General features: G+C 37.9%; 1 protein-coding gene across 1 annotated transcript in view; it reads left to right on the forward strand.

Annotated features, from left to right (window-relative positions):
- Positions 1-12,615, forward strand: part of nsfl1c (NSFL1 (p97) cofactor (p47)) — a 39,925-nt gene that overhangs the window by 5,156 nt on the left and 22,154 nt on the right. Inside the window, exon 2 of the mRNA XM_052090862.1 lies at positions 11,636-11,771. Coding sequence (XP_051946822.1) covers positions 11,636-11,771 — 136 coding nt within the window. The remainder of the gene's footprint in view (positions 1-11,635; positions 11,772-12,615) is intronic.

Below are 12,615 nucleotides of genomic sequence, written 5' to 3' on the forward strand. Positions count from 1 at the left end.
GTAGAAATGTAGAAACATACAGCTGCAAGTTAAATATGCATGTTCATTCATTGAACTGCAAGAAAGCACCTAAAGTCATTTCTTGAACAAGTGAGTAGAGTGAGATCATGCAATCTATGTGAGATAAACCAATGGCACTTTCTCAGAAAAACTAATATTTAGAAGTTTAAAAACACTTTTAAATGTACAAATGTTTTGCATTAGAATAAGTAACATAAGATCACACCAAGTGGCATTTATTTAAAAGGAAAGTAGCACAAGTACACTTTTTATGCAAAACATTTCACAAAAAGAAAATTGTGAGATTTTAAATAGTGTTCAAAATGCTAAAATCATTCTGTGCTTACCGAAATGCGAAACACTACTGCCTGTGGCCAAAGCGGTAGTGTTGCTGGGCATATGGGCATGTATGACCTATATTTTCTGGGTGAAATGTCCATGGAGCTGTGCCAAACTGAGTTGTTTTCAGCTGTACAGGATGTAATACAGTGAAGAGGGATGCATATTTTATAATTGTGCCCCCAAACCTAAACCTAACCATCAGAGGAATAAAAATGCAATGTTGGAGGGAAAAATACGACCTCTGAATTGCACTCATCACTGATTATGCAAAAGTGATTCCAGTCTGGTTTCAGTGTGGGTTTAGAACCAGAGTCTCCCAAGCCACTGACGCAAAATGCTTCCTGTCACAACACAAGAGAAGGTAAACAAGCTAGAACAAACGATTGAAGACGTTCCACTCGTTAGCGATGAACGAAACGACGCAAAACGAAAAAGTCTCTCAGGAAGTATCTCAGCTGTTGGCCGCACGCAGCTACCTTCGGACCTACCATCAGTTTAGTGAAAAGAAAAGGAAAAAAGTGACTACAGAACCATCAAGACCACAACAGCTGGAGTGGTTCAAACAAAAGAATGTGGAAGTGGTTCGACCAAATGTACGCTATGGCAATCGACAGGCGAGCAATGGGAAGGAGAGTGCCCTGGAATCGGCTATAGCCTTATTGGAATCCACAATGGAGGATGGTACGTTTTGTTACGTTAACTCTAAACTCTGCTTGAAAGTTTCACTTTATTTAGTTGACTACTAAATAGCTACTGGAAGCTTGCTTCTAAAACAACCAGGCCAATTTAACTGTTACACTTGTGTAAAATCACCATGCAACAACTGCTTTATGCTGCACAATGAGCTAGTAGCTAACAGCTAGTGGCTGTGTTATTGTTTATGGTCAGTAATGTTTGTGTCGCATTTAAGATGATGTCACGGTAGTAGAGGCGGCGCAACTATGACGATCAGCCTATAATCCCACCCACGTTGAGGTTTCACTAAACTGCAGTGGAAAAGCAAATTCAGAAAAGTAAAGCGAGTAGAGTCGAGTCGAGCTGTAACATGCAGTGGAAAAGCGCCATTAGACCCTTTCCCAATGTAGGAACTATAGCCCGTTTTAGGTACTTTTACTCAGAACTACTACTTTTTGTTGTTTTCAACATGAGGAACTATAGTTCCTCTTAGCCGTTTAGAGAGACTTCATGTGTCCGATTCAAACGTGATCTTTGTTTGAACAATATCAATATTGATTCTTAAACCCCAAGATCGATCTTTTCTCTATGCGCAACCCTCTACAACAATGAGGAAATCACTCGCATTAGCAACCAAATTTTGGGCTATGTGAGTAAAATGTATGTTGGCAACTGGCTAATAAATGTTCAGATTTCACTCACCAGTGATTGTTTAGTGTATTGTTGAAGTATTCAGCAGCAAGATCCTTTCACTGCATGTTGAGAGTAAAAGTTGTTCCGCATTATGTGTGTTCAGAGACAAGATGTGTAAGGGGGTTAAGATGGGAAAGGAGGAGGTGAGAACCGGCTTGTCAATATAAATTATAATTTAATGAAAACTTAAAACAAAAGCACAAACATAAACACACACATGACGGACATGCCCGTAATTCTCTCTCTCTCGAACTGTCGTCACCGGCCGCCTTTATCACCACGCGTGCCACATCAGGCCGATTGGGGACCGGGCGTGCGACATTCTAGCTCTGCCCCGCCCCCCTCCGCTCCACAATATGCTTTATATTAGCATATTTATTAATTGAATACATTAATTTGTTCATTTTTAAAAAGCAAAAATGTTAACAAAATTATAAAAAAAACTAATTAAATATAATTAGTCAAATGTATATTTTCATAAAGTACCTAGTTAGAGGGCCCCCTGTATAATTAACAGCATTAGAGATTTTCTTTCATATGTAAGCAAAAGGGATATATCACTGAAATACACCAATATGAATCGATATTGAAATTTAATTGAATCAGGTGCTTGTGAATCGGAATCTGTATCAATACCCATCCCTATATGGAACTTCAACTGTGGTTACTCTGCTTGGACACCTCTGTGAAATTATGGGGGACTGATTTCATACATCAACTAAAAATTACCTTGGAAAAAGTTACTTAAATGTCATTGCAAAATTGGCTCATTTATGTGTAGTTTCTAATGCAGTGCCATTCCAAAAATGTTAAGTGTGTTTTAAGTGTCCAAATACTGTTTGGGGCCACTGTGTGTATCACGTACAACATCTTAGTTGTTATTCTATAAACAAGGCAGTGTTTTATAGTTTAGCAGATAAAACACTTTTACTAGTTTACCTGAAAAAACGAAGTCCTGTAAATAATAATGTGTGATTTAAGCAATTATGACAATACTAAGTCTAAGTTCATTAGGACATTTTTTTTGTTTTTATTGGTATGGAGGTCAAATCTGTGTCAGTGGGTCCCTCAGTCCTCTCTTCTATGACCAGACTCAACAGATCAATGCCTGATTGCCCTGATGGATGAGCTGCTCTACAGTAGGCGTGAGCTCTGACTAACAAACCAGGTCATGTGATGTATGTTACTTCTTCTCCCTGTGATATCCTCCCTTCAGGACTAACTGTGATTCTGTGTGTTTTTTCATGTGTGTGTCCAATTCCCTTCATCACCTTGGATGGGAAAGTAGTTTTGCTAGTTTCTAGATGTTTGTTTTTCATGTTGTAGGCATACATTTTTAAAGAGAAATTGATTCACCAGAAGAAAAAGAGCTGATACCTGCTTGAGGTTTCAGAAGTGTTTTAGACAGTTGAAAAGCTTTAACATGCCCTTAAAGCTTTGGTTAAATATATTATCCTTATAAAACCCATTGTTGTTTTAGTCAATCCAGACAGGCAGCGGACAATTATTAATTGTTTGTTTGTTTCTTTATGACATACCAGCTTCTATGGCTATTCAAAAGGCAAAAACCAGCTGAAAATATTAGGTAAAAAAAGGAACGAGTTTATGCGGCATCAGAGAATGCTGCAATTGCTCTGATTTCAGTGGGGATGGTGTGTCAGTCAGACAGAGAGGGAAAACACTAGGGTTTGCGACCAAAGATAAAGAACATTTCAACTTTTACCACAGTACACTCTGATGTATAGACATCCATTGGTCAATGAGAATTTCAGACAGATGGGTCCATTTCTTTCATAAAATGCAGGTCGCTGTTTGCCCTGTCAAATTCAAACTGACACGGCTCTTTCTACAACCTTCAAAGAGATTTGATGCATTCCTGTCTTTAAAACACTTCGTAGGAGCTTTCCCTATAGAGTAGTGTTCAAAGAAAGGTTGTTGTTGAGGTCACAAATGTTAAAATGCTGATTGTAATACCTTTTGGAATAAAGAATCTAAATGTGATAAAGGCATAATTTTATAACGTAATAATTTTTTTTTTTTTTTTTAAATAAACACTGTTTTTCTTTTTTTATGTTTACACAGTACATTCACCCAACGTATACTTATAGAAATAATAGGCAATGTCCACACTTCACATATTCTTTGCCAAAACTACATTTGTGCAGTGTCCAAAAAGAAAATCACTTAATAGCCTGAATGGCAAGAACTGAGAAATGTATGTATTGTAATTGAGAAAAGAATTCAATAGTTTTGTATTGCAATGTAATTTACATTTTACAGTCTAGATCAGTGTTTTCCAAACTTTTGCTAACTCTGTAACCCTTTTCAGATTTACTCAATCTTTTGAGACTTTGTCTTATTGTGCATAGATACAATGAATGATATAGAAAGAATTATAGCATGTGGTTTGAAATAACGTTAGTAAGTCAATTACAGATTGTTCAGTTTTTTGGTGAACTATAACTTGTGGCTCCTTTTTTAAACACAGACCTGACAAAGACATACTAAAAATAAAATAGTTGCAATTTATGAACCATGGTATCCTTTCAAAGAAGACACTTAGGAGATTGTTGTCCAAGCCTCAGAATTAATAAAAGTCATTAAGAAAGAAGTTAGAAAACTGAAATTTATTGTAAATTGTTTAAAATTAATATTTTCATAAAAATATATATGACACTGTCCTTGTCAAACCTAAAAGCACAATGGAGTCAAAGAAACAATAATACATTTGAATTAAAATAATGCAAAATATAGTTTAATGGATGAAGTAACGGAATACATGTAATTGGATTACGTATTTCAAATACAAAATATAAGTAACTGTATTCCACTACAGTTACAATTTAAATAATTGGTAATTAGAATACAATTACATTCAAAAAGTATTTTGATTACTGAAGAGATTACGTTTTTTTCATTGAATATTTAGTCCTTTCAGATGGAAAACATTTATACATATAAATTATGTGATCCAAAGTGTATTTGAACAGCAGTGAAACACTTTCTTATGATGTGTTACATTCATACGAGCTGACAGAGAAGTAAGTTTGAAGTAAGTTTGGAGCACAAGAAATAGAAATAAACCTTGTGTAAATTGTCAGCTTTACGCTAAGCTAAAATGTTATTTCTAGCCATTTTACATGCACATGTTACCAGACATGAACATATTTTTTTATCAAGAAAATTCACGTTAGATCATAATGAATTTTTTTCTATTAAGATCTTTTATATTTGGGCAAAAATCATTTTCTTGATAATTTTTGTATTGTTTTCCAAAATAAAAAAATCCTTAAAACAAGCTCAGTTTGATTAATCTTGTTTTAGAAACAACGCTGCATAAGATATTTAGGTTTTTCAGAGAAGGTATTTTTAACATGTATTTTGTCTTACTGTACTGAGTTTGTATAGTCAAAACAAGTAAAAAAATCTACCAGTGTTGAAGAAGTAATCCAAAGTATTTGTAATACGTTACTGACCTTGAGTAATCTAACAGAATATGTTAAAAATTACATTTTACAGCATATATTCTGTAATCTGTAGTGGAATACACTTTAAAAGTAGCCCTCCTAAACCTATGTATGTATGTATGTATGTATGTTTGTATATATATAATACATATTTTAGACCGCACTCAAATTGTTTAGGGAGCCCTAAAATAGTTCTGTACCAGTATTCTGTATTTGGTGCTATGCTACTGACTCAAGTCCACTGATTTTATGGCATGTAAATATACTTGTATAAAAAAATGTATACCAGTAAAAATGTGTGTAATTAACTCTGTAAAAAATAAAATAATAATTATACAATAAAATAAGTAACTATAATTATAGCTGCAAGCAGCCATTACGGGGCCAAGCACCAACATGGCAACCACTGCACAACACTAAACACAACCAAAAGATCTCACAGAGCATCCCAGGATGGATTTGAACCCACGACTTCAGAGGCTTTCCACAACACTACACAGAATCACCAGTCAACAATGGGACATACCGAAAGGAATCACAGCTGAGCACAGCTGTTACCATGATCAACTTTATTTTAATGTAACCTTTCAACAAAGGGTAAAATTGGGGTGGCTGTGGCTCAGGTGGTAGAGTGGGTCAGCTGCCAATTGCAGGGTTGGCAGTTTGATTCCCGGCCCACACGACTCCACATGCTGAAGTGTCCTTGAAGTGGCAAGACACTGAACCCCAAGTTGCTCCCAATGGCAGGCTAGCGCCTTGCATGGCATCTCTGCTGTCATTGGTGTATGAATGTGAGTGTGAGAGTGTGTGTGAATGGGTGATTGGGACACAGTATAAAGCGCTTTGTAACCTCTAAGGTTAAAAACAAGCACTATATAAGTGCAGACCATTTACCATTTTTTTTTTTATTTTAAAATAGAAACTTGCTTGGGGAAAAGCCCAGCAACCATTAATTGAACAGAATTAAAAACGATCTCTGATATGGCAAGCATTAGGTCATGAATATGACATACAAAGCAACCCCACACTACTTCACAAGTCACAAAGAAAGTGACAGAAACAGAAATGTTTCACAGGTGCTAAAGAGACATACCAAGCTGAGAGTCAGCAGGTTTTGAATAAAACAATTATTTAACATGGTGGTGTGGTGATATGGCTGATGTTAAGTTCAACAGAAAGAAAGAACAAACCCATTGATATGTATTTTGCAATTACTCAAGTTTCTACAGTTGACCCAAAGTGGTCTCAAACCAGCAACATTTTGATCTCCACAGCACACAGGTATGTCACACCACACTACTGGAACACATTGCCACAGGTGTTGCAGAAACATACCAAGCTGAGAGTCAGCTGGTTTTGAATATTAAAAAAGTATTCAAAATGGTGGAGAGCCGAAATGGCTGATTTCAAACATTGCGGAAAGAAAGAACATTATGTGTTTGCAAATACTCTGAATTTTTCAAGTTGCCCCAAGCTTGTCTCAAACTAGCAATATTTTGAGCTCCAGAGCACAAATGAATGAGAAAAAAAAGTCAAATTAATGGTGTAGCATTGTGATCAAATAGCCTTATAAGACAGAAAACACAACAATTAGCATGCTAACTAATTAGCATGCTAAGCTATAATAGCATGTAGCATGATAACCATGCTAAACAGACCATGTTCTTTTGAACTGCATGTTATGCTGTCTCCAAATTCTCAATCCTTTGAAAAGATATCACTCCCATATATACCAGAAGAACAACTCTAAGACAAAAAGGAAGTATACCAGCAAACAGAAATTATGTGTGATAAAACCCAACAACAATTCAGTAAATAATGCAACCATCTCCAGTACAATACAACAACAAATCTAACACTAGTCCACCTAGGAATCAAATCCACAACCTTTTGAACTATCAATCAGTACTTTAACACACTGAGCAACAACACACTCCTGAGGTTAGAGTCAGCACTCAAGTGAAGGTTATCTTTTGAACTATAGGTGGCGCTGTCTCCAAACTGCTCGAGGATGATCAGGCCAGAGATGCGGTCTCGAGTTAGAGACTCTGACTCAAGTCGCACTCAAGTCACATTTTTGTAGACTTCAGACTTGACTCGACCTAAAATGAATTCAGGCTTGACTCGACTCAACACAAAGGACTCGTGAATGTTTCTAAAATGACTAGAGTCTTTTAACCTTAACTATTAATATCTTAATGTAAGAATTTGTGTTTTATTTGTATGGTTTTATTACATCTGCTTCACATTTCCCAATGTGTCATAATCGATCTGACCCTTATCATAGAATTCAATTATCCATTTATGCATAAATCCTGAAATGTGATAAGAGTCCCATTAAACTTGATGGCACCCGCCGGGCCATTTATGCTCACATTTGGTTGTGCCCTCAGAAGCAGAAACTTCAGGAAGAACACCTTCTCAAAGGTTAGTCACATTAATTAACACACAAAGCTAGCTAATATTGTACTGTCGCAAAATTGCGTAGTGTAGCTACATAGCTCATTAGAATCGAGGACACCAACCAGAGGTTTCGTCAATTTAAACCTAGCACTTTTATTCATATTTTCTGCCTCACCCCCCTCTCTTTTACTCTTGCAATCCGCACACGTAAAAAAAATTGTGGACTTAAAACATTTTGCAATTTTTTATAAAAATTATACCTAATGATATGGCTGGTGGCTAAAACGATATCGATATTTATCCGTTTTGATATGGATGATAACTTTTGAGTAATTTTCGATATTTAGCCTATGTTCTACATATAGAGTAGCTGATTGAAACAGGTATGTGTCGCTAAAAACGCAAGCAGTTTGGCAAATTAATACACACAGATAGCTAACTGAATCACAGACATGAAATCAGCCTGTTAGGAAGTATTAGCAGGCAGTTGTCATGGAAACCAATCAGGCTCAGTAGCCACAGCCACTAGCCATTAGCTAGCTATCTGGCTAATTTAATATCGTTGTGTATCGAACAAGACAGCACTGACAATACAATATAACACCTGTCAACTGTGCAACAACAACAACTCAGACATCGCCATTGCAGTTTATTTATGTACTAATTTATGTACTAGTTTTTTCATGATTCATAGCGCTATCACAGGCAAGAAAGTTTTCTTCTGGTGATATTTATTGCAGGTTGGCAATCCAGGTTGGACAATGAAACATCACAAGAAAGTCGGAGTGTCGGTTTCAGTGGAGTCAAACATCAGATGAAGATAATGAAACTGGCTAAATTGCATCAAAATAAGTCACACCTAATGTAGGTTTAAATCCTAAACTGAGTTTACTTTAAAGATAGTTTAATTCATTATTTTTATTCAGCCCTGCTGTCATGGAAACCAATCAGGCTCAGCTGACATGCTCAATGAGTGGCAAAGATATATTGCAAGTTTAGAGTCAGCCCAAAAATGTGGATTATCTTTTGAACTATAGGTGGCGCTGTCTCAAAACTGCTCAGGATTGCCCGGACATGATGTAGATGATGCATTTAAATTTTCTTTTAAATCTGACAATGCTTTTAAAATATATATCACATTTTAATACAATTAAATATGGCGGAAGGGCCCGTATGGCTGATATGGTAAAAATTCTCAAGACCAAAAGAGCCCAAAGACACCAACCTCATGATTTTAGGACATACGGTTCAAATGTTACAGGCAAAAATCACTATTTTTACTTTAAAGGGTAACTAAACCCTAAACCAACTTTTTTTAGTTAATGATCTGTAAGCATGGGGCTTTATTAGTACTGGTCATTGATTCAAGTAATTTTTTTGACATTTGTGTATAAAGTGTTTTAATTCTACAATATATGGTGTAAAAACGTCTGAGTGCTGCCCTCTTCAGGTTGAACGGTGGCTACTGCAATTGAATTTTCCTATTGGCTGTTGCGGTACTTCGTGACGTAAGCGGTGACAGCTGACGTAAGCAGGTTCCAGCTCACCACGCCAGATTCATGTACATGTCGTCTTGCGACCGTTTGAGGAATAATAATAACATAGATTCTGACAGCAGCTGTCAATTAATCCGTCACTACGAGTCTCAGGTGCCCCCCCACTCAGCCCCGCATTCGGTTCGTTCCCTCTATCCCCGCCGGGGTCTGCCCACTTTTCCAGCATTTTCAAATATTTCTAGTGGGTGGAGTCAGACTCTGAGCAGGTGTTTAGTTACCCTTTAAATTTGACCCATAGGTGTTTCTGTCTCCAAACTTTGCTTGCTGCATGTTGCCGAGATATAGCCTCAAATCCAGTTTTACATCCACCTCGTTAACTTTGTGCTGCTGAAACTTTTAAACAAAAGTGAAAATCTAAATTCTTTACTATTGTTTACTATCGAGGTCCCAAATTTGCTATGAGGACTATTCATGACCACCCCATTAGTTTGCTAAATGTAATAATTTTCCTACAAACGGTTCTATGGGCTACCATAGACTCCCATTGGGGAGGAATAATACAAATAATAATAACAGATACAACAGAGGCTACGCACCTTCTGTTCATGGCCCACAATAATAATAATAATAATGAAAACAATAGGTGCCACAGCACCTTCGGTACTTGACCCCTAATAATAATAATAATACTAACGGACACAATATATGCCACAGCACCTTCCGTGCTTGGCCCCTAAAAAACTAAACGTGCCACAGCACCTTCGGTTCTTGGCCCCTAATAAGTGATGAGTAACCAATTTCTTGCTTCTTCAAAGTTCTTTGAGATAAAGTATAAAATAAAAATATTTATGATTATAATTTTGTATTGTTTGTTGTAATGTATCATGTACCATGATTAATCATGATTATCACAGACAACTGTGCAATTCATTAGTTTAAAGAGGTGGGGATAAAGTCTTGTACAATCAGGCCAGGAACACACTGAATAAGGAAATCAGAGTGGCTAAAAGAAGTTACTCTGAGAAGCTGGAAAATACGTTTTCACGACTGGCTGACGACCTAAATGTGTTCTACTGCAGATTCGAAAGGCCAAATCTCACACCCACACCCACTCTGACCTTCACTAGACACAAAAACCAACACCTCCTGCAACCCCCCTCCTCCCCCCTCCTGCTACTCAACCTGCACTCAAGATCTGTGAAGATGATGTGTGCCGTGTCTTTTGGATGCAAAAGACAAGGAAGGCTTCAGGCCCAGATGGTGTCTCACCAGCGTGCCTTTGATCCTGTGCTAACCAACTGGCCTCCATCTTCACACAGATCTTCAATAGATCACTGGAGCAGTGTGAAGTCCCATACTGCTTCAAACGCTCAATCATTATCCCTGTCCCTAAGATACCAAAAATCACAAGACTTAATGACTACAGACCTGTCACCCTGATGTCTGTGGTTATGAAATCATTTGAGAGACTGGTGTTGGCTCACATGAAGAACATCACTGGACCCTTTCTGGACCCCCTTCAATTTGCTTATTGAGCAAACAGGTCTGTGGATGATGCAGTCAACATGGGATTGCATCATATCCTGCAACATCTGGACAGACCAGGGACATATGCAAGGATCCTTTTTGTGGACTTCAGCTCTGCTTTCAACACCATCATCCCAGCTATACTCCAGAACAAATTAAACCAACTCTCTGTTCCCACATCTATCTGTCAGTGGATCACCAGCTTTCTAACAGACAGGCAGCAGCTAGTGAAACATGGGAAATTCACTTCTAGCACATGTACATTCAGCACTGTGCCCCCCAGGGATGTGTGCTCTCCCCACTGCTCTTCTCCCTGTACACAAATGACTGCACCACCAAGGACACCTCTGTCAAACTCCTGAACTTTGCAGATGACACTACTGTCATCTGCCTCATACAAGATGATGATGAGTCTGCATACAGAAGGGAGGCTGAACGGCTGTCTGTCTGGTGCAGTCAAAACAACCTGGAGCTGAACACGCTCAAAGCAGTGGAGATGATTGAGGACTTTAGGAGGAACACCCCAATATTGACCCCCCTCACTATTATAAACAGCACTGTGGCAGCAGTGGAGTCATTCAGGTTCCTGGGCACTACCATCTCACAGGACCTGAAGTGAGAGACCCACATTGACTCCATTGTGAAAAAGGCCCAGCAGAGGCTGCACTTCCTTCACCAGCTGAGGAAGTTAAACCTGAAACAGGCGCTGCTGATACAATTCTACTCAGCAGTCATTGAGTCTGTCCTCTGCACTTCAGTAACTGTCTGGTTTGGTGCAGCTACGAAATCAGAAGACTACAATGGACAGTTTGGACTGCTGAGAGGATTATTGGTTATCAGGGGCTTTATATAGGGGTATGATAAAAATAAGCTGCCTAAGGTGTTCTCAGACCAGTTTCCTTAAGAGTTCCATTCATTTAAAAAATGCTATTGGTTAAGCCATTAACTGATGATTAGGTAGCAAGGATGCAGCCTTTGAGAGGCATTGGGACACTTTTATGATTTGTTTAATGGTTCTTTTCATTGTAACAGTGTGCTGCCTACATCTGTGGTTTCTAGACTGTGGCATCACAACAGCTGCGTGGTGTGTCCTTCCAGTTTATGGTTTATCTGGTGTGGGAACCTGCGAACAGAGCCAAATACAGACCCAGCAAATCCTGTACCAACTGTGAGACACAGCAAATTTCACATAAAGAAGAGACACAGCTGAAAAGTAGAAATTGGGAAGGAAAGAATGAGCAAGACAGTGACATAAGGAGAGAAATGAGGGGCAGGGCAGAGAAAGATGCCCATTTTGAAGAAACAGTATAGAGGGCACACAAACAACATCTTTACGTCATCAAACAACATAAAAAACTCATCTTTCTCAGGTCCTTTCTCTCCCTGCTTCATTCACTCAGCAGATAATTCTTACAGATAGTAAATCCCTTCTCTAATTAAAAATGCAAAATCTAGCCCACTTTCTCCTCTTACTAATGTGCGTAAAGAGAGCTGTGATGCGCCTGCCACCACAGCTTTCCGATCCTGCTTCTCACACTCCTTCTCTTTCTTTCTGTTTAGGTCTTTGGAATTAGTAATCTCTCTCTCTCTCTCTCTCTCTCTCTCTCTCGTCTGATACGTGAGTAAAGATATTCAGACATAAAAAATACAAATGATTTCTTCAAGAGTGCAGGCAGTGATTTATATGCAATTATTCACATAATGAATATTATGGAAGGATGTCACCTCTTCCACCTCTGCAATCTTGTAGCCCAGCATTTTACTAAACCTTAAAAACAGTAACCTAGATATCAGTTGATTTCCAGAAATGTCCAAGTATTTTAAGCTATTTTAAATCTTTTTTTATATATATTTTTTCACATGTTAAACCAAAACAGACAAGTTAAGAACAGGCTCACATATTGTCTCTGTCATTGAGGCATTTCCCTTCCAACTATCCTGATCCACTCATCCTATCTTTATGTTTACACCTCACACATATTGTAATGTAGTCTCCCCTGATTGGATTTTGA

The sequence above is a fragment of the Xyrauchen texanus genome, chromosome 25, assembly GCF_025860055.1.
Source record: "Xyrauchen texanus isolate HMW12.3.18 chromosome 25, RBS_HiC_50CHRs, whole genome shotgun sequence".
Taxonomy (NCBI): domain Eukaryota; kingdom Metazoa; phylum Chordata; class Actinopteri; order Cypriniformes; family Catostomidae; genus Xyrauchen; species Xyrauchen texanus.